This window comes from Antechinus flavipes, chromosome 1 (genome assembly GCF_016432865.1).
Source record: "Antechinus flavipes isolate AdamAnt ecotype Samford, QLD, Australia chromosome 1, AdamAnt_v2, whole genome shotgun sequence".
Lineage (NCBI taxonomy): Eukaryota > Metazoa > Chordata > Mammalia > Dasyuromorphia > Dasyuridae > Antechinus > Antechinus flavipes.
Genome location: NC_067398.1, coordinates 91,894,106 through 91,917,866, shown reverse-complemented (window position 1 = coordinate 91,917,866; position 23,761 = coordinate 91,894,106). Strand labels below are relative to the sequence as shown.

At 32.7% G+C, this 23,761-nt stretch overlaps 1 protein-coding gene across 2 annotated transcripts in view; it reads left to right on the top strand.

Annotated features, from left to right (window-relative positions):
- RAD23B (RAD23 homolog B, nucleotide excision repair protein) overlaps positions 1 to 20,937 on the top strand; it is an 87,918-nt gene extending 66,981 nt beyond the window's left edge. The window contains exons 5-10 of one of the 2 annotated variants that reach the window (XM_051986900.1): positions 3,900 to 3,955; positions 8,407 to 8,534; positions 11,973 to 12,111; positions 15,262 to 15,389; positions 15,748 to 15,933; positions 19,200 to 20,937. In XM_051986900.1, coding sequence (XP_051842860.1) covers positions 3,900 to 3,955; positions 8,407 to 8,534; positions 11,973 to 12,111; positions 15,262 to 15,389; positions 15,748 to 15,933; positions 19,200 to 19,313 — 751 coding nt within the window. In that variant the 3' untranslated portion in view covers positions 19,314 to 20,937. The remainder of the gene's footprint in view (positions 1 to 3,899; positions 3,956 to 8,406; positions 8,535 to 11,972; positions 12,112 to 15,261; positions 15,390 to 15,747; positions 15,934 to 19,199) is intronic. The other variant, XM_051986909.1, reaches the window with a different exon arrangement.
- Positions 20,938 to 23,761: the final 2,824 nt, after the last annotated feature.

Below are 23,761 nucleotides of genomic sequence, written 5' to 3'. Positions count from 1 at the left end.
CACACATAATCTGAAAAGGGAGCAAGAAGACAGGGTCCAACTAAGGACATCATGATCCTAGAGTCCTCAAGCAAGCAAAGTAGCTTAAGGGAAGTAAACAGAGAACCGGAAAGTTCTGTGAAGTGAGCCTTGGGCAGAAGGTGCTGAGAAGATAATTTGAGTATCAAAGTTGGATTAGTTTTTAGGAAAATGAAGTTTCAGATAATGAGTTTATCCAGGGGGAGGCATGATGTTCATGGAATTGAAATCAAGGGGAAAAAACAGTTAGGAAGTTAACTGAAAATTGTGAGAAAGGTTATCCAGCCTTGGACATTCACTAAACTATGAGATCCTCCTCTAAATTACTTAACCTTTGTCTGCCTGTCTCTAGTGTGAAATGGAAATAATAGAAGTTATCTTTTAGAGTTGTTGAAAGGCCTTAGCACAATACCTGATATATGGTAGGGACTTAAATGTTTATTGCATTCCTTTTCTTACTTCAAACTATGTACTAGTGACTTTGGCATTCCATTTTTGACAATTTCTGTGAAACCTTATTAAATGAAAGTTATTATTACAAAAAGGCAAACGTGGATTCAAGAGTAACACATTTCTTTTTGTTTTCCTTTTTTCTTTTGACATGATTGAAAGACTTAGAAATCAGAGAAATGTTATAAACAATTTGTATTGGGGCAGCTAGGTGGCACAGTGCACCAGCCCTGAAGTCAGAAGGACCTGAATTCAAATGTGGCCTCAGACACTTAGCACTTCCTAGCTGTGGGATCCTGGGCAAGTTACTTAACCCCAATTACCTCAGCAAAATATTTTTTAAAACAACTATGAATCAGGATTTTTAATAAGACATTTGAGTCTGTGATAAGTTTTTTCAACAAAGTAGCGAGACATGAATTACATAATAGAACAATTACAGAATTGTAGTTCTACTCTAGATACATTTCAACTTGGTTGAATCAATGGAGTAATAATAAATATTGGATTGGAGGAGTGTTTTGAGTGGAGGCTCCCATGAGTTTTTCCTTGACCTTCTGTAGTTGTTCATTTTTGTCTGTCCTAGATGAAAGCAAAGATATTATACTTACCAAATTAACATGTAAAACATTTAATGAAGTGGTCATACACATGGATGCCAGATTCTGGATTTAAAGAATAATTGTCAGGTATACTTTTTAGTCTTAGGTACTGTTACAGAGAAGATATGTCTATACTATTGTTCTTGTATAAGAGATCTGGAGGATATAACAAACTGTAAATTTATTGTGACTAAGTAATTTGACAAAAAAGTTGAGTTCATTAATAAGGGCGTTATGTCTAGAATATGAGTGTTTTGTGATCATCTTTTTCCTAGTGCAAGGGATTAACAGGTACTTAATTATCTAGTTCTTATTGACGAGATTTTTGATATGGCCCTTTTTTAGTTCTGGTTAACATAAAGCAGAGTCTTTTAGTATTTTCATATTCAAAAATTTGGCATGAACATCTTAAGTGGATTGTGTTTATATCTGTTATAATGACTTGAACATTAATATTAGTAAACCTAATATTTTAACATGATTTGGGAGATAAAGAATATTTTGATTTTACATTCACTGGCTTGATTTCAGATTCTGAAGAAGCTGGAATTCTGAGGTACTGAAGGTACTTAAAAAGCATCATAGTGAAAATAGGATTCAATCTCCTTAAGAATGATAGTCCTCAAAAACATACATACCTGTCAGAGAAAATAAATTGGGGGAAGAGTAAGTGTGAATGGACATAACTCTGTCCAGCATAACTGGTTTGTAAAAGAATTCTATTCCTATATAGTTCTCTTTGATTTCTCAATATATGACGTCAAAGTCAGCGACATGAAGAGACACTTTGCTCTGATTTATGTCCTAATTATAAGGGGACTATACTTTATTCTAATAAGGTAGAATTTATTTTATTTTATTGATTTCAAACTTATGTTTTCATTGTGTACAGAGAACTCTTATGTGGAAAATGATAATTTCATCTGTAACTTAGTCTTCTAGGGTTACTTAGGGGATTGAAAAGTTGATTGATTTGTTTGTATTCATTGTGCTGTGGCAGAAACATTTGTCCACAGATCTTACTGACATTCAAGGAAACATCACAATGCTTTAACATAAATGTGTATTAAATAGGTGCGATAAATAAACTTGACTGCTATAAGGAAATATGTGCATCAAATAGAATACTATATGTATACTGGGCCACTGTGCTGAAGAAGATTTTTCTGGAGATGACCTCGATTAAGCAGTTTACACAAAGAAAGATGGATTTCATTGTATGGGCAAAAGGTTTTAAAAACTTTGACTTGAAGGAACCACTTTGGTTTTATATAATGTGCAGCCTGAGCAAGTAGATTGTTTAAAAAGTAAATATAGCAGTTATGCAAAGTACCACTGTAGCATTGACTAGTGTGTAGTGTTGATGGCGAAGGTGACTGAACAAATTGTAACATGAATGTCTTAAAGCTTTGTTGTGTCATAACAAATGACAAACATAAGGAATTTGGAGCACCTTTGGAAAACTTGCTTAAATGATATAAGCTAATTAAAAGATGCAGGAAAATAACTCTAAAAGATATAAAATTTTGAATATATCTAGCCCTATCTTTTTGAAATTCTAATCCTTTATCACCAGCTGTCTTTTGGTACATTTCCAAATACAGGTTCTGGAGGTATCTCAAACCCAAAACATCAAAAACAATTCATTGTCTTTTCTCCCTAAATTTTTTTTTTTTTTTGGTAATTCTCTACTTCTGTTAAGGGGTATCACTATTCATCCCTTCATATGTCTGACTTCACTACCTTGATTGGAGACATCCTCATATGTAGTCAATTGCTAATTCTTTTCAGTTCTGTCTCCATACCTCTGTTGTTCATCTCTCCATTTCTACATCCACCAACCTATTTCAAACCTTTGTCACCTCTTACATGGATTGTTGGAATAGCCTCTTAATTTGGGCTTCCACCTTCTAGCCTGAAGCTTTTGTAATTCATTTTCTACAAAACTGCCTAGGTAATCTTCCTCAGTCAGAAGTCTTACTCCTCCTTTTCTTGCAGAAGAACCCTCACTGGCTTCCTGTTACCTCTAGAACAAAAATACAAGTCATTTAACATCCTTCTCACTATCACTCCACTCTACCTTTGCAATTTTATTTTTATATTGTTTCCTTTCACACACAATGTTTCAATCAAATTGGCCTTTTTGTTCTAAATATAGTATTCCAACTCAGTGTCCCACTCCTGAAATGTCCACCTCTGTTAGGATTCCTTGTTCTCATCCATGGCTCATGTCATAGGTCATATCCCATGAAATAAGCTTCCTTAATTCTTATAAGTTGTTCTCTTCTCCTACATACATGCGAACAAATGAATGCATACTCATCTATTCATATTCTGTTGAGGGAAGAGAATTCATCTTGTAAACTTCTTGAAAAGGGAATTATTTTTTTTTTTTTTTTTTTGTCTTAGATAATTTTTATAGGCTTGTCTTATTTTTCCAACTATATTGTAAATCCCTTTTGGAAACTTGACTCATATCCATTTGCCCTTACCTAATTTAGTAATTCAGCAAATATTATGTACATAGACAGTATTTGCTAATTTCTTAGATCATGTGAAAGAATGATAGCTTTTTAGATTGAACATGCCTTTATTAGAAGGACGTCAAAAAAACTCCCAGAAAGGGGATGAGACAAATAAAACCTTTCTATTAGTCTATAAAGAAATTTTTACTTTGTAGGAGAATTTATACTTCCTTAATTTTATTTCTAAAGAGAGTATTTGTCATTTAATTAAGTTGGAACTTTTTTCTTCCTGGTGTTTAAATGTAGCTTTTGTAAATTGATTTTCGGTTTTATACATTTTTAAACATAAAATTTCTTGTTACAGCACCCTTGGTGACTCCTCTCGGTCAAACCTTTTTGAAGATGCAACAAGTGCTCTTGGTGAGTTTTTGCTTGCTTTCCTTTGTTTTTCTTAATTATGGGAAAATACAGATAACTTCTTTATGGGTCTTCTATATGTCAATATTGATTAATACAGTATTGTTTTTATTTCCTTAATAATATAAAAGTTTTGTAAATAAATCTTTTTTTCCTCCTAAAGAACCTTACCATGTAAAGGAAACTTTTTGTGAATGCATTGTTTAAAACAAATATCTTATGCCAAATTATGCAATTTGTAAATGAGGATTTTAATGTATCACATTTCTTGACAAGAAGAGTTGCTTAAAAGAGTGGTTTAGATTGCTATCTAAAATCTTATGTATTACATAAAAATAAAAGGTGTTAATAAAAATCAGATATTGTTTTTTCATAAAATCTAATGCCTGGGAAGAGTCCTATTTTTACATTCAAGGAGTAGTTCTTGAAGGGAATAAGAGCTTATAAAGTGAATAAAGGGAAGTCTTTGAATTTCTTTGCCAAATATACAAGATTGTTCCCAAAAAATGCTGCTTCTTTAATTGAAAACCAGCCTAGAAGTCATTCTATTTTGGTAACTTATTGGAACTTTTGAGGTTAATATTTATTTTGTAAAAGGTAAAATTTGTACAAAAAAGAAGTCTTTTGCCATGCCATATGTAATAGTAAAATTATACAGTTAACAATTATCTAAGGTAGTCATGGTTATAAAATAGACACTCCTCATTACCTGAAGATTATTTGTTGATACCTTTCCAATACATTTCCTTTGCTCAGACATCTGCCACTCTACTTCAGATTCTTATCCTCTCACATCTAGACTATTGAAAGAACTTCTGATGTTTCCAATCATATGCTTCAGATATACAGACATATATATATCTCTACACACACACACACACACACCAGTAGCTACTGTTGTATTTTATTATCTTTGTTAAAGGTCTGACATGAAGAGATCTGCTTTTGAGTCCTTGGACTTTCCTTTTCCCAATTGCCTATTTCCGCAGTTTGTAAAATGAGGATAGTGATATTTGTACTACCTTATTCTTGAGTGCAAATGAACTCATTGAATGAAATGAACTGAAATGAATTTATTGAATGAAAAGTTCTGTAATTTCTTAAAACACCTTATAAGGATTCATTTTTGTCATTACCATTATACTTCATTGCCTTCATGATAAACACTATCTTTGATTAAATTATTATTGCATCTACCATAATGTCATGTAAGTATTCAAATATTAGTAATGGTGATAGTGATAATGATAGCAGTTCATGTTTACATAACACTTTCAAGTTTATGGAGCAGGTTCTTTACAATCTTTTGAAAAAAGTAGTCCAAGTATATTGGTCTGTTTTACTGATGAGAAAGCTTAATATTTATTATTCAGAATTCTGGGAGCCATGGCTTCTTTTAATCAGTGTTGAAAGTCCACCACAACAAGCTGTTGTTAGTTATCTAAGAGAATGACATTCTGTTTTCATCAAACAACATAGAAAAAGATTTGGGAACTTTAACTGCCATGAAATGACAAATTATCTCCTAGCCAGAAAATAATCGTTGGAAATTGAATGTTGCTTAGTCAGTACTTATTTCTCTCCATCCTCCTCTCTTGATATTTTGCCCAGGAGGTATAAAGACTCTTAATATCACTTCCTTAGCATCCTTTTCCCAGAGGAAAAAAGTCCGTATGATTCCCATAGCACACTACCTTAATTTTTCTACTGTAGAAATTAAAAAATATTTATGAGCTTCTGGTTTTTTATCCTTATTTTTCCTTAGATCTGTTTTCAACTTTTTTTGAGATGGATAAAAATGGAGATGGTTACATGTTCTTTGCCCCCACTTCTGTTTTATGCTGCACTACAAACTAATAAAATCTTAACCAAATCTGTCCTTTTCTAAGCAGAAAGAAATTTACACTAAATATCATTTGTACTTTCTGTGAAGTCTCTGAAGTTTAGTCTAGTTCCATTAGAACTTCTTAGGACACAAGTAGAACAGTCATTAAATCTGTCTACTATGTGCCAAGTATTGTATCAAGTGCAGGGGAAAGAAAGGCAAAAGACAGCCCCTGCCTTTAAGATGCTTACAATGTAAAGGGGAAAAAACATATTGTAGATAGCTATGTACAAACATGCTACATATAAGATAAATAGGAAATGATCGGCAGAGATAAGACTTTGGAATAAAGGGGGATCTTGAAAATCTAGAATTTGAAGAAAAGCCAAGAGACAGAGAGAAAGAGACAATTCCTTGCATGGAGGGCAGTGAAGGAAAATGCCAAGAATCAGGAAATAGTGTGTCTTGTTTGAGGAACAATAAGGAAGTCAGTGTCACTGGTTGAAAGAATATGTGAGCAGAGATGGAAACAACTTGTAGAAGATGTAAGATAACTGGAAATATTTGTTGAGTGAGGCAGGTTCTAAAGGGCTTTTTAATGCCAGAAGATTTTATATTTGATCCTGGAGGAAGGGGATAAGGAGCATTTCCTAACAATATAACTTCCTGATTCATCTTACTTCTCAATCTCCACGAATGAATATGTACTATTAAATATTGCTTGAGTGATGGGCATGGCTTAGGGAGAGAGAGATACCCCTCTGAGCCTTAATGATCAAGTCTACTTCTAATATATATTCTGTGATCCTAGATATGTCATTTAATTTCTTTCCCAAGCTGTTGTAGATTAGTTTAGATCCACTGAGGTCTTCTAGTTTAATGGACTGCTCATTGGATTTGGAATTAGAAATTAAGTTCTGCCTTAGATATTTATAAGTTGTGTGTGTGTGTGTGTGTGTGTGTGTGTGTGTGTGTGTGTGTGTGTGAGAGAGAGAGAGAGACCTTGAGCAAGTCAATTAACCTCTCAGTCTGATCTGTCGGGTAAGGAAAATACCATCTAATACTGCAAATGAAATAATTTATGTGTAAGGTGCTTTGCAAATCTTAAAACTTTTTGTAAAATACTCAACATTATCATTAATAACACAACAATCTGCATTGATAGAAGGAGGTAGCTCCTTAAAATTTTAAATTGATATTTATTTATTTTCTGTGTTCACTAAAATTGTGTTCCAATCGGCTCCTCATTTATAAATCTGTGTTTCTTCATTACTTCCTAAACACCTTCTTTATAAGGATAATACCTTGCTCTAGGAAAACAAAGACCATAAAGGAGTCTTTTTCCTCAAGAGAGTATATTCTATTGACGTGAAGAAACAAATAGTCTGAATTTTATTGATAGTAAGATTTGGAGATTTTTAAATTACTTGAAAAGGCAGAGACTTTTCCCCCCCTTTTTTGTAGTCCAGAACTTAGCATACAACTTAGCAATAGCAGACACTTAATAAATTCTTGTTGCTTTGATTTTTACTAATGAAGCCAGAATTTATTTGTGAATGAATTTCACATGCAGAATCAGATCATGTTTCAGCTAACTACATTTTACTGTACTTTTCTGTTATTATCTTAACTAACTAATCTTACCAGCTGTTCCCTTCCCTCACCATGGACCTCCACCACCTAGCTTCCTTGAACAACAAAGAAAGTGTATCCAAACTTAGACCCTGAGTTCATGCTCCTGGACTCTTTCTCCAGCAACTGAAGGTTATGCTGATAACACCAAACATATTCCTATTCCATTCTACAACACCATAATTTAGAGATAACCTGGACAGAATTCTTTCATCTGATGAAATGTTAGACAATCTTTTGATTGTCTTTTCCCTCTGAATAGTTTGAGTAAATTGATTAGATACTTGAATAACAATCAACTAGCATTCACTAGAAACCATTGTTTCTATATGAAATGACTAATTCCTGTTGCCCTTTTTCTGTCTTGCATATATAAAAATCACATTACTTGTTTTTTCCCATCTGCCAGATTAATAGAAAAGAAACACAGGGCTTTCATTTTTAAAATTGAGCTGCTAGTGAGTTAGAGCAAAGGTACTTTCTTTCTTATCAAAATCTTAGGGTTCCTTTAGATGTTTTTTCTGAACTTCTGAGCGAAATCTTCTTACTTTGAGCCAGTAGATTTGATGTTTTTTCTTAAAAGGTAACTCAAATGGAACTTTAAACTATCTTAGGGTCTTACAGCTCCCTTTGTCAGTAGATTTCTAACTGCACATATTTTGTAACTCTTAGATTAAGTTTCAATCCTTAGAAACCTAGCTGAATATTTATAAATGAACTTATTGGTTGACATGTGTGAAACAAGAGTATTAATTTTATACAGCATATGCATGATAACTGTAGTAACAGTCGAGCTAGATCCTTTATCTGGGGGGAAAAGTTCTGTTCTGTTCTGTTACTGTGTAGTTTAGTAGCTTCAGAATTTTTAAAATCTAAAAAGCAAAACTTAATTACCAAATCTATCATTTCAGTGGAGGTTTTATCAAGTCATTGAATACATCAGGACTTATTAATGTGTTTTCATTGTGATAGCTTTTTTTTTTTTTTCCATATTTAGTGACAGGCCAATCTTATGAAAATATGGTGACTGAGATCATGTCAATGGGCTATGAGCGAGAGCAAGTAATTGCAGCACTGAGAGCCAGTTTCAACAACCCTGATAGAGCAGTGGAATATCTTTTAATGGTGAGTAGTTTGTTTCATCTTACAACTTTCTTTTTAAAATTTCTTTGTTCCTTTTTCCCCCCTTCTTTCCCTCCTCAATTTCCTACTATGAAGAATCATTATCTTTCCAAAAATATGTGTAAATAATGAATATTATAACCATTCCTAAGGTTTCTAATGTATAAAGGCTACAATCTGCAAAATGGTGTAGTGTCAAATTATTCACCTGTATTTTGATTACATTCAGCATCTATGTCTCCCTTGAACCCTCTCCAAATGTTTCACTGTGTCTCGGCCTCTCCATTTATAAATAAATGTATCTTCCCGAATCTAATGAAAAATGGAAGGAACCTTATGTGTTCATCCCTTATGTTATAAGGAATAGACTCCTAATCCACATGACATAAATGAGGCTTTGTAATCTGATGTTAATATAAAAAGAATGTAATGAATGTTTGAAGTATCATTTGCCTTCTGTAAAGTGAACAGAAATTGAACTTTGGTTTCCTGCTTTACCCATTTTCCTAGAAGAACCCAGAAGTAGTACAGATTCATAGACTATCAGATTTGCTAGTTACAACTTATTTGACTTTGAGAAAGTTGCTTGCTTTCTCTGAGTTTTAAAAGTTTCATTATTTATTCCAGGGGTAGTGAACCTTTTTTCTGCCAAGGACCATTTGGAGATATATAACATCATTCTTGGGCCATACAAATTATCAACTTAAAGAATTCAAGCATTGGGTGGTGGTTGTTGCTTGTGGATGCCTTGGCAGTGCCAGACCAAATGATTTTGCTTATATGACACTCTGGCTGTATGTTTAGTCCCATTTAATCCAACTCGAATTAAAGAGCGCTCTTTAAAACATCCCTGGTTAGTAGTTCATTATCAAGCCTTTGCTTACAGACCAAGGGAAAATATTTTGGAATTCATTATTTAGAGATTTACTTTTAACATTCTCAGGTCACCTCTTTGAAAGAAGTAGGCCGGCTAATTCAGATAACTTTATGATTTAACATCAGTTACTCTCTGTAAATAACAGAGAATAGTTGATGCTAAATCATAAAGTTATTTACCAGGGAGTTATTTATCTCTGGTAAATATGTTAAGCCCAATATTAAGCTCCTTACCTTCTAGGTACTCAGAGAATGCAGACTCATAATAGTTCTGCATAGAATATTTTGGAAAATTAGAGCTGCTAGCTGAAAACTTTTTCAAAATTAAATGAAAATCATTATTTAGTTTACCTGTATTACCATTCTCATCATTAGTGTGATGATTAGAATTTATTCAATATGTTGCCCACTTATAGTTGTAGAGCCTAGGTTGGCAGGCAGAAAGTCTTTCCATTATCTTTTTAGGGAACAACACTGTTGTAAAACTGTAGTTTTACATATTTGTTTTTTGTTCTTTTGGAAAAAAATTCCTATTTACTTCACTATTATGGAATTAAAAATTTTCTCCCTAAATGAACTAAAAATTCTTGGGTAGAGATGGAAGCAGGGTTGATCCGTATTGCCTTTTGTAGGATGTTGAGACTGTATACCTTCCTAGTTACATTTTTAGTGAAAAAATTGTTCCCTCCAAAATTTGAACAGAATCATATCTGTCTGGATTTCCAGCAAAGCAACAAAAATGAACATTGTCTTAGATTCCTTGGCAGCTAAACAGGAAAATCTAGATGGTTCAGGGATATAGATACCACAGATATATTCATTCTAGAACTTTTGACACCTAAGACCTCGCTTTGGAACATATAAGAATCTCTGGTTGCCTCTCTCAACATGGAACATCTCTCTTTAAGGCCTATCCCCTTCTCCCATTAGTGAATTCCTTTTGGGCCCTTCAAGAAGGTCTTCCTTTCCTCTCTTTGTTCTTATTTAAATGTTTGCTGTGCTTTTTTTTTTTTTTTTTTTTTAAGGAAAGGGTCCATATTCTAGTTGAAAGAATTGTTGTTCAAAACAGCAGTGATGTCAGAAGATCATAGTAGTCATTGTTCAAGGGGTGAGAGGAAAATTAGGTACCTGTAATGTATGGTAGAGTTATGAATTAGTAGTATCTAAAATGTCTGTGTATTTTAGCCCAGAGTCTAATATTAGGCATGTACCCCAAGGAAAGTCATTGATTTTTTAAAAAAGTATCAAAATATAGTATTTTTGTGGTGGTGGAAAATGGGGGAAGTGACTAAACATTGTGGTCATGAATGTAATAGATATGACTGTGCTAAGAAACATAACTACAGTGAAAATTGGAAGATATATATGAGCTGATGCAGAGTTAAGGGCATATGATGATTTGTACCACAAAATAATCAAAAATTTGCGTTAAAAAATTGCAAAGGCCCTAAAGAAGAGATATAAGAGCCATCCCATTTTCTTACGCCTTTGTAGACATAGGAAGAGGCTATGGTAGGAAAAAGTAGAGTGAACATTGCAGATATTCTCTGATTTCCAAAGTTTGTTAATTATTCTCATTATCTTTTTTTTTTTTTTCCCCTTTAAGAAAATATTTTTTGTTATATGGGATGGCTTTCCTCCAGGGATGTGTGTGAAGCTTATGATTTCAAGCTAGCTAGAAATGCAAACACTACAAATCAGGTCTTGATTTATTTTACTTCAATTCTTATTTAATTCAGTTTAATTTTAAAGATGTGTCATGAATATAACTTTTCTCCTCATATCCCCACAAAAGATATGTTATAAATAAATTATCTATGGCTGCAAAAATAGAGGTGATTTCCATACCAGGAGTCCCCAAAGTAGAAAAGTTCTATCCTCCCAACAACCCTCTTAAAAAACAAAAACAAAAACAAAAACACCTTAATTTGACTTAAATTTTGCTACAGATTTGTGAGTTACAACACCCCCAAAAAATTGTATGCTGTAAGCTGTTTAAATTATCTCCATTGACTTCAGGATTGTATTTAATAGTTAAGTTGAAATTTGTCTCATTTTTATACCATATTCTACGTTTGGAATTTAAATGAGGCCCAGTATTTTTACCATTAAAAATGAGCAAATGGGGCAGCTAGGTGGTGCAGTGGTTAGAGCACCAGCCTTGAGCTCAGGAGGACCTCAGACACTTAGCACTTCCTAGCTGTGTGACCCTGGGCAGATCACTTAACCCCAATTGCCTCAGGGAAAAAAGAAAAGAAAAGAAAAGAAAATGAGCACATGTCCATATTTAAGATAGCATTGGATGTTAAGTAAAATGTGGTTTGTTTTTTTTTTTTGCATCTGTAAATCTTAATTTCTAAATATTGTCTTCTAGCAATATACACCCTTACTTTTTGATCTAGTTAATTGAACTGATATTAAGTAGACTTATTAGAGTGACAATAGATACAGACTTACTTTACTCATTAATAGAAGTAACAATTTGGTGAGTGTTGTAGAAAACGCTAAAGTTTTTACTTAATTTAATGTTAAGGCATTTTAAAATTTAGAAATTGTTTGTTTTAGGGTATCCCAGGAGATAGAGAAAGTCAGGCTGTGGTGGATCCCCCTCAAGCTGCCAGTACAGGGGCTGCTCAGTCTTCAGCAGTGGCAGCAGCTGCAGCCACAACAACAGCAACAACTACTACTACTACTACTTCTGGAGGTAAAGTGAACATTTTTGGATTAAGGAATACTCCTGAATATTTTTTTTTTTATTTCAATGAAAATACTTTAGAAAAATGAGTCATTCCAGAAGCATTTTAGAGTCCTCATGGTTTGTACTCAAAAATATTAAAGAAGTTCTATCAGATGAGTATAAATAATGTCTGTATAATATTTCATTGTAATTCATAACGATTGTCTTTTATTAATTTTGTGATAGATTTTACATGTTAGAATAACTTGATCTGCATTCTAATACTTTTCTTGCTTCTCTTTTCTGTCTCCCAGTACAACCAAAGTACTAGTAATTGCACTTATTGAGTAAAACTTCAACCCAAAACTTCATTAACTTTTTTTTCAGTTATAAGATTTTATCGTGTTTGAAGAATTAAACCATTAATTCAGAAAATCCGTAATTTGTATTTTTAGTAGCTTGTTTTGAGAAATGTTATAAAAATATGAATATCAGTTATTATCTTTTTTGAAGATTTTTAGTTAGAATGAAGACAGTCTACTTCATTTAATCTAATCTTGTCTTTCTATTTTGTCAAATTTATCTAAAATGTTTTCTTTTAAATTTTCTACTAGAATTAACCAATTACTTAACTCCCCATATTCTAATTTTTTAAAATTGTGTTAATTTTTCAGCTTTGTTTTACTGGATTAATTTTAATCTCAGTGGCTGTTTTTAGTACAGGATTTTTTTTTAAGTTCATTTCTTTTTGAATTTATAGATACAAATATACATACATAGAGATTTTGCTAGAATGATTAAAAATCTGCCTTATAATCTAATTTATTTTTAACCAACTGGCTCTTTATAAAGTTGCTTTCCCATATTCATATTTAGAGCTAAAGTTTAGGTAGATTATTTTTAAAATTCATTTTTATTTTCTGTTCTGAATTCTCTCCTTCCTTTTTCACCCTTTGAGAAGGCGAGAGATACAAAACTGATTATAAGTATATATAGTTATACAATAGAAATTCCTCAACTATAACCAAAAAAAGAAGGGAGGGGTAAGGAAAGAAAAAATGTCTCAGTCTGCTGTTTTTCACATCTCTATATAGAAACGGATAACATGTTTCATCATCAACCTTTTTGGAATTTGGTGCAATATTGTATCAATCAGAGTTGCTAAATTGAAGTAAAAAATTTTTTTTTGCAATATTGTTATAAATTGTTCTGCTCTGCTCTTTTTACTTTGTTTTAATCCATTCAAGTTTTTAATCATTTCTTAAAATGCAATAGTATTCCATCTCATTCACATACTATAATTTCTTTAACCATTCTCCAATTAATGGGCATCTTCTCTATGGCAATTCTTTGTCTCTACAAAAAGAGTTACTATCGTGTGTGTGTGTGTGTGTGTGTGTGTGTGTGTGTGTGTGTGTATAAATCACTCCTTTTCCTCTAGTTGCCCTTTTTGGGGACATAAACCTAATAACAATATTACATAATCAGAGGGTATGCACAATTTAATAGCTTTAGAGACATAACTACAAATTAATTTTTTGGTTGGGCTAATTTACAGTTCTACCACTTTAACAGAACGTTTTCCAGTCCCCTCTAGCATTTATTGTTTTCCTTTTTTTGACATCTTGGTCAATCTGACTGTGAGATGGTACTTCAGAATTCTTTTAATTTTCATTTATCTAGTTATTAGTGATTTGGAGTCTTTTTACTATTGGCTTTAATACCTTAGATTTATTTCTTCCTAAATACTGCCTACTCACATCTCTACTTCGCCTCACTTACTGGTTTACAGGCCTTCTTTGAAAAGGAAGTATAAGCTCCAATATTCATATCCTTTGAGCATTATTAATTAGGGTATGGCTCTTGTTATCATGTCAACTAAAAAATTAATCAAAATAATTAACTTTAACAGAGTTCCAGGATATAACACATCCACACGAATAAGTATAGACAGCATAAAATACTTGGGAGTCTATTTACAAAGACACATAATGGAACTATATTAACACAGTCACAAAACAAAAAATATATTTAAATAATCATAGAAATATTGCTCATAGATAGACCAAGCCAAAATAATAAAAATTACTGCTTAACTTAATGCACTTTATCAGTATTGTACCAACCAAGCTACCAAAGAATTGCTCAAAAGAACTAGAAAAAAATAACAAAATGCATGTGATGGCATAAAAGATTTAAGAATTGCCAAGAAAATTTTTTTGATGGAAAGGAAAAGGGCCTAGTAGTATCACATCTCAAACTCTTCTTTAAGCTGCTATTGTAACACTTTGGTACTTAGTTAATTAAAAAAAACAAACCAAAAAAAAAAAACATTGTTGATTGACATGAGGGAACAGATTAGAGTCACAATATATAGAAACAAATAAGCATAGTAATTGAGTGTTTGATAAATCTAAAATCCCTGCTCTTAAATGAAGAAGTCATTCAATAAAAAGTATTGGGAAAACTGGGAAATGGTCTGTCAGAATTGAGCAACATCTCATGCTGTAAATCAAGATTTGCTTCAGATTTCTATCTGAATTAATCATAAAAAGTGACATTATAAACAGATTGGTGGAACATAGAAGAAATTGCCAGTCAGATTGAGAATGAAAAGATTTCGTAATTAAACAAAATAGGCTTATAGAGAAAGAGGTAAGAAACCGTTTTGATTACCTAAGATTAAGAAGAAATTAAAAATAAAACAATGCAGGTAAAATCAAAAGGAAAAAATTAGGAGGAAAAATCTTTTTGACATTTGGCTATTGTAAACATCCCTTTTCCACTTTTCACTAATTAAAATTTCCTAAGACTTAAGATCTTAACTATTTGGAAATCCCACAGTACTTTACTACTTTGGAGAAAGGGTACAAAAGATAATTTATATTGCATTTAGCTTTGTGTGCCATTCAGTAAATAACATGTTCTCATGAATCTTGGACAAGTGAAAATTCTTTATATATTCTATTATTTTAATTAAATGGAATATATGTGCTATTTGGATAATAACCATTTGATGCTAACTTTGTAGCTATTATACGTCTAGATTTAAAAGCTTAACTTTTTAAGAACTTAAATTTTGAGTTTTCATTGTTGGATATCCATATAAACCTTAAGGTACCAGGCTTTTTTCATTTATGACTTGTGATTTATGGGGAAATTTTATATGAATTTCAGGACATCCACTTGAATTTTTGCGGAACCAGCCTCAGTTCCAGCAGATGAGACAAATTATTCAACAGAATCCTTCCCTTCTGCCAGCCTTGTTACAGCAAATAGGACGAGAAAACCCGCAATTACTGCAGGTGACTTTTTAAGCAGTATTTTCAGTCATCTTTAGTTTTAGGGTGTTTGTTCAGCTTTGCAGAAGACTCTTTTACTTGGAAACCCTAATCCATTCCCTAGTAAGCTAAAACTCTTACCCTCTCATTTAATGAGTTAAGGAGCATTCATTATTGAATAATAGAAGGCTTTTAGGGCAGTATACGCAAGTAAAACATAAAATTAAACACTATGTTTTAAACAGTGGAGAAGAAACAGTAATTACCTAGAAATTTGCTATGCATATAAAATAGGTCTAGTAAAATTCTATATGTCTCATAGTTCTTATCTATGAATCAGAAAGACCAACAATGCTTTATTTCAGTGTATTGTTTCCTTCTGTCCTCCAATGCACCACAGCAAATCAGCCAACATCAAGAGCATTTTATTCAGATGCTAAATGAACCAGTTCAAGAATCTGGTGGTCAAGGAGGAGGTGGGGGTGGCAGTGGAGGAATAGCTGAAGCTGGAAGTGGTCACATGAACTACATTCAAGTAACACCTCAGGAAAAAGAAGCTATAGAAAGGGTAAGTTATTTTTAGTTCTTTTCCCCCCTACAGTCCTATCTACTGTTTCAGACTTTCTATATAAATGAAACTAACAACTATCTTGAGGTTTTTTGCCTTTTGGTAAAAAGTTGTACAGCAGTGTAGGTCTAGATTTGCTGAATTTATAGTTTCTACTTATGAATCATCAACAGTAAGGGCTGTTAGAGAATTAAGAGATTTAACTTCCACATTTTACAGATGTAAAAACCCTCCTTACCTATGGCTGCAGAGCCAGAACCAAATTCAGATCTCCTGAATACCAAACTAATATCACACCCAACATTCCATACTAAAATAATTGTATTTTATATATTACATTATAATAATAGTATTATATAATAATATTTTTAATAATTACTATATATCAAAAATATTCTAGTAGTCTTTAAAATTTGTTGTTCATAAGAGCAGGGAAAACAATTTTTAGCTTTAGATGAAAATTGGGTGGTTGTTTGATGTTTGGCGAGAGATGTCCAATAGAGGGGAGGGGATTACTTTAGTAAAGGCATCTTTTCCCTGTTATAAAGCCAAATGGTTGACAATAGTTAATCAGGATTATAGTCATTAAGTCAATGAGAGTGTGTAATTACCATTATTAGAAAAGCTGAAAATCATAGTCAATAATGAGACCCAGAGCCAAAATACCTACTAAGTATTATGCCAATACTCCAAATTATCCTACTTTGGTCAATATTTTTAATTTTATTTTATTACAATGTAGAATAACATGTACATAAAATAATCCAAAATGCGCTTCATAAATAAATTTATCCTTTATACTTAAGGTTAATCAATTTACCTGCTTTAAGAATCCTTTATAGATGTTTATTTACATTGAAAACATCTTTATCTTCATTGTTGAAAATAATATGAACATGTTATATAGTTCTGGTCATGTTTGACTCTTTGTGACCTCATTTGAGGTTTTTTGGCAAAGACACTGAAGTGGTTTGCCATATCCTTCCCCAGTTTATTTTTTAGATGAGAGGACACTGAGACAAAACAGTATTGGATGACTTGTCTAGAATCCCAAGCTAGTGTCTTAAGGGCAAATTTGAACTCAGACTTGTGTCTTGATACTCTGTCCATTGTGTCACCTAGCTGCCTAACATGAAAATACTCCCCACCAATTTAAAAGTTTTGTTTGGACAAAGCAGAACTTTGCATAATTTTAAATGGGGATTTACTAAACATCAATATTGTAAACATTCAAAGGGGAATGTTTAACATACTGTATTTGTTTTTATTGATACATTTTATGTTTACATCACCTTCATTTCTGGGTATATCCCTCCACCTCTGCCCCCTATATACTGTTGTAACAGCAACAAAAGAATTTACTTATTCATATGTTAAATGAGTAGTTGGACTACTTACTCTTTGAGCTCCTTTCTATCTCTGGTGTCTAGTCTGGCAGAACATTGAATATTCTATACCCATGATTCCATACCTCTGCAAGTAAGAGGTACATTTTCTCACTTCTTCCATTCGACATACCATTATACAGATGCTATATGTATATAGTTCTTTTTATATAATCTCCCTCATTAGAATTAAAGCTTTGAGAGGAAGAATTATATTTCCTACTTTCTTTGTATCTCCATTGCTTAGTATACAGTGCATGACACATAATAAACATTTAATAAATGCTTAACTAAGAGAGTGCTTCTAGCTCCACATAGGCAGTAGTTAGTAGTAGTAGTAGTAGTAGTAGTAGTAGTAGTAGTAGTAGTAGTAGTAGTAGTAGTAGTAGACGACGACGACGACGACGACGACGACGACGACGACGACGACGACGACGACTACTACTACTACTACTACTACTACAACATTACCACCACCACCACCACTACTATTACTACTACTACAGTTTGAACCCTTATCTCCTGATTTCAAATAAATGTTCATTCTGACATAACCATGTTAATATTAAGCCCTTGTTTGTAACTATGTCTTGTCAGTGATGAGTCTTTTTAGTAGTACAATTTTTCTATTTTGCAACTGTTTCTAGTATTAATGGTATATTTTTTCAATGAATTGTGTAAGCTTATATCATCAGGGAAATGTGAAGGAATTTTTTTTCATTAGAAATGATTAATTCATACTGCAAACTTATTCTTTTGGAGAAAATATTCATTGTTGTAAGTTGTTATGATAGTTCAACAAAAAAATCTTAATTTGCTTTTCTACAATCTGATTCTTTCACTGCTCTTTATGTAAGAGATCTCCCAGGTGTGTAAGCTGTTGATTCTGTTAAATTTTAGCAATCCTCGTCAATTTGCATGAATATCAATTGTATTACTTGATAGTGGGATTGATCCATTTTTTTTTTTCTATTCCTGTTAAGGCTAACATCTGGCTATGTGTAGATATATAGGTAGATTTGTTAGATGTTAGGATTGGTCTGTAATAGATAATGTTTTTGTGAAAAGCTGCAATAATAACCTGATAATGAACTAAACTAGTTATCTCTTTGAATTTCAGTTTTTAAAGATTGATAAATTACAATCAGTGATGATTTTTTCCAGGTGTGTTAGCATTTAATGACATTTTCTAAAAGTACAGAAGAAAAATTAACGTACAGTATTAATGCAAATCTACTAAATTAGGCAGAATAAGAGCCATTACCCATGTGTTTTCATCAAACAATGATTTTACAAAAATCATTCCAGGTAGAAGCAATTCTCTAAGCATTATAAAAGAAGCTGGCCTGGAGATAAACACAAATAAAAGCCAGTGGCAAGAAGGTTCAAAAGTCATCATCAAAAAGATCCCTTGGCACTCATGAACTCCATATTGTAGAGCCAATAGCTGAGTCTCAGATCAGTCCCAACTGGGGCAAAAGTTAAATCAAACTGCTATAGGTCTATTCCTCAACTTTTTGCCTACTACAGACTTGGCTCATGTAAGAATGTGGGTGTCTAATCCATATACTTATCTGGTTCATCCAGTATCCTGATCCCCACACTATTTTCTTTTCCTTATAGGATAAGTAAATGTAAAGTTAATAAGAGTGGTGCTCTGAAAGGTAGTCTCTGGTTTAAGTGACTATTCCATGTACTGAGTTGATAAGGCTTACAGTAGTCAAGTGTTTGGTGTTCTTCAGCACATTATTGTTGTATAATGATTTAATAATCATAAGATCAATGACAGTTGAATTTGTGCAGTAACAATTTATAATGTCATTCATGTGCTATAACAATTATGTTGGATTTCATTTCTAAATATATTTTTTCTCTTTCCAGTTAAAGGCATTAGGATTCCCTGAAGGACTTGTGATACAGGCTTATTTTGCTTGTGAGAAGAATGAAAATTTGGCTGCCAATTTTCTTCTACAACAGAACTTTGATGAAGATTGAAAGGGACTTTTTTTTTTAATCTCATATTTCACACCAGTGCATTACACTAACTTTGTTCACTGGATTGTCTGGGATGATTTGGGCTCATATCCATAATACTTGGTATAAGGTAGTAGGTGGTTGGGGGTGGGGTGGGAGGGGATATAGGAAATAGGGCAGGAATAAATACAGTGCATGTCTGCTTTAAATTAGCAGATGCAGAAAATCCACACAGTGTAAAATACTATACAACCAAAAATCAGCTTTTGCAGGTATTTAGTTCCTTCTATAAAACTATAGGTAACTTTTCCTAGGTTTTCACTCTTTTTAGTGTACTAGATCCAGAAATTTAGTGTAATGCCCTGCTTCTTGTTTCTTTTGACTTAACATTGGTTTGGAGAGAACCTTTGCTACCTAGAATCTACAATCTCTATTTCATGGCAACACTGGATAATGGCTTGGTGAAATTCAAAAGATTTTTGGAGCAACTGTAAACATAAATGCCAAATTATAGGTGGTTATTTTTGCTGCTTCAAATATGTATGAAATTAGTGTAAGAAAGCCCATTCTTTCATGTTACTTGCTGGGGGGCAGGGAGAAATCCTTTCTGATGAAAATCATTACTGCTATTTTAAAATTCCTTGATCATTGAATGTGAGACCCCTTCTAACATGATTTAAGAAGCTGTACACATACAGGCAAAGTTATTTTCCTGTTGACGATTTTTTTTTTTTTTCTTTTGGTGAAAAAATGGTAGAAACCTAATTACTGTTTACTTCAATGTTATATTGCAGTAAAAGTTTTAAAATAACCATTGCATGTTTGCTTTTGATGTGTATCCCATTGTGATCTGAGCACTTTTGGGGCCAATGGAGAAATGTAGCATTCACTCTCCCTTCTCTCTCCCCTCCCCTCAGCAGAAATGTTTTGAGTTCCAACTGCTACCGTTTTTTTTATTTTTATTTTTTTTTAATTGATTAAAAAGCTGATCCAATATAAAATTGAAGGAAATATTTCAAAACTAGTTTTCTGATGCTTGAACACTTTTCCCCCTTTCTCAAACAGGAGTATATGGCCAACTCAAGCCACTGACAATGTATTGCTTTCTTTTTTTTTTTTTTTTTTTTTTTTTTTAAGTGCATAGAACTGTCTCCAGCAACTTTTCTTCCATTAGAACAAAAAAAGGATAAAACCTATTGGGAGGGTTGGGAAATGGAAGCTGGTAAGATTAAAAAAAAAAAAAAAAACTTTGGAAAATAGACAAACAATCAAGGTAACTCATGGCATATTAAAAGGAAAATCTTAATAGCAGTGTTGGCTTTCTTTTGTTTTGTTTTACTCTTTTTATTTCTCTTTGTAAATCTTGGTAATTGATCCTAAGAAGGGGCAGGCATCTACACTCTTGTTTCTCAAAGATATTTTGGCCTAACATAAACTTAACTATTTAAAGAACTAATTTTGAATTTATTTTGACTCTGTGATGCTGAGTAGGAAAATGAAGTTTGCACAGATTTTTCCCTGAAGTAATCTCTTGCAATATCCTTAGCACAGCTTGATGATGATGCTTTTTTGAGCTTCTATGTCATGCACTCGTTACCTTCTGTCTCCTATGAAAATAAACGAAACTATGATTTTTTTCCCACAATGCTATTATGTAGTTTAATTTTTAAATGTCTATCTGAAAATGTGAATATTTTATTTTAAGTTTCTTAGTATAGCAGACTGGTGAGTGTATTTATCATTGTTGGCTTAATCCCATCCCAGCTATACTCATCTTAATATGTTTAAAAGAATGAAGAAACCTAAAATTCAGGTCCATTGTCATTAAGATTATATGTATTTTACTGCATACCACAAGTAAATAAAATCATTGTTTGGAATAGGATATCTGATGCTGAAAAGTAGAATAGAAACAAATCTTTATTGTTCTATTTATTTCAAGTATCAATGATATCATAATGATCAATAATCAAATATATGTCAACACAGTAATAGTAAATGTTAAGTTGTTGTAGATATTATGCCAATAGAAAATGAATTTGAGGTATATAATGGAAACGAGGCATCTGAAGGAGAAAATGGAAAGATTACTTGAGTATTTTAATTTACAGTTATTTAAGTTAAGAACTGAAGAATTAAGATAGGATTTAATGTCATAATCACTGCTGATATATTTTTGGGAGCTCCAGTGGATATTGTCATGATTAACAATTCTCTCCAAGCAAATTAGTTGTTGATGATAAAGGAGCTTTGGCAACTATGCACATGCAAGGACTTATCTCATGATATTTTTGTGGGAAATGTGGGAAGAGCTTTATAGTACAGTTATATGGATTAAGAACTGATTGAATGACTGTATCCAAAGAGTATTAATGAATTAATATCTCTAGTGGGGCAGCTAGGTGGTACAGTGGATAGAGCACCAGCCCTGAAGTCAGGAGCACCTGAGTTCAAATTTGACCTCAGACACTTAACACATCCTAGCTGTGTGACCCTGGGCAAGTCACTTAACCCCAATTGCCTCGGGGGGGGGGGGGGGGGGGGGGGGGAGTGTCTAGTGAAGTGCCTTTGAGAACAAGGCTATCCCAAAGTAAAAGAATAGGCTGCTTCCTATAATAGTAGATTTTCTCATGGTAGAAAATTTCAAGCAAAGCGTTTTGAGATTATTGATGTTTTTAGCAAGTATTATTCAGTATAGGTTGACTAAATAACTTTAATAAATTTAAATCTTTTAATAATTTTTGAGATTCTGTGATTTTAAAAACAAACCAAAAAATAATTTTTTAAAATAAACCAAACTATTCCTTCAGCCTTCCCTGTATTCAAATTTGCATAGTGGTTTTGTATAATTTCTCCAAAAAAAAGAGGAAGTTTATAATTCTTGGTAGAACAAATCATACGACTTTTGTCAATTCTCAAAAATCCCTTTTCTCTTGGGCTCAAAGTTTGAAATATTTGACAGAGTTTAATCATCTGCCTGCAAAAAACTGCAAATGGTCTCAATCAGATCAAAAGCACAATTCTAAATAGTTAATACATTTTGGCTTCCTTGTTAACCTAAATGTGTGTTCTTTTCTGTTTTATAGTAGCGGGCCAGACGGCAAAGACATTTACATTTTACAGAAATATTTCCAAAAATTAGTTAACTTGAGCTTTAAAGGTAAAGGTGGGGATGACTAAATAAAGATACAAGTGCATTCTGAGTATTTGGGACAGTTGTACAAAGACAGTGAGAGTGAAAATGGAATATGTATGAATATAGAAAGTGAGTCAATGTAGATCCTACCGTCTGTGAAATAGTTATATGCAGGAAGACTGGCCCTGAGATTAGTAAAATGAAATTGGATGGTTGAAATTGTGGAATGAGTGTCCCTCAGAAGTAGAATGTTTTGGCTTCTCTAATTTTTAAAAATTAACCTTTTGGTCATACACATGCCCACCTAATGTAGTTTAACACCAAATTTCAATGAATGAAAAAGATATTTATGATCTCTGCTAGTAGGAAAAAAAAATTTCCTCTTGTTTTAAGTTCACTATAATGGAGGATTCAGCCCATTTAGGATGTTTCAACTACAAGTCAAATTGAACATGCATCTTTTTAAATTAATAAAACTAAATGTTTGAACCATTTGACATTGCAAGAATCTTAGTGAAAGAAACATTTCTGGTCTTTATTAGCTGTGATTACCTTTTGGAAGAATTAGGCTGATTCAGCAATCATTTTAATAGTAAACTTCCCAGTTCCCTAGACATTTTCTCACTAGCTTCCTTACCTTCCTGATCTGATTCCAGCTTTTGGAGATTTTAACTTTTCATCTCTGGAATATCCAAAGTATGTGAATTACTGCTGAGATGATATCGGGAACTAAGTGTTGAGGATAAATTAAAGGGCAATCATTGCTGCCTTCCAGGAGCTTGCATTCTATGGGGAGGAGTTAAAAAGCATTTTAATGGTTGCTGTGCCTTGGTCATTTTGTTAAGCACTGTGGTGTAAAGGAAAGTCTACCTACCTTCAAAGAGTTCACTTTGTAAGGCAAAGATGTAACTAGTTATTTAATATATACAGAATAATAAATAAGGTTATCTCAGAAGGGAAGGCATCTTGCTGAAAGTAGATAATGAGAATTTGTTAGGGGAAATGGGAAGGTGACTAATGAGAACTTTGAGAACAGCTGATGCAAATTCTTTAAGATAGGAATTGAAAAGTCATGTATATGTGAGGAACAATAAGTATTCGTATTATACCATATGGTATATTCCATATTCACCATATGGAAAAGGGTGAAGCATTTTTAAGAATGAAAAAATTAAGGTGCAAAATTATGAAGAGATTTGATAACATTATGTAGAATAGTGAAAAATCAAGATTGTTAACTATGATACTGAGTGGTACTTAAACGTTCTGAAGAGGGATGGGTTTAAGAAAGATAAATCAATTCTGATTTGTACATAAACAGTTTGAGATGCCT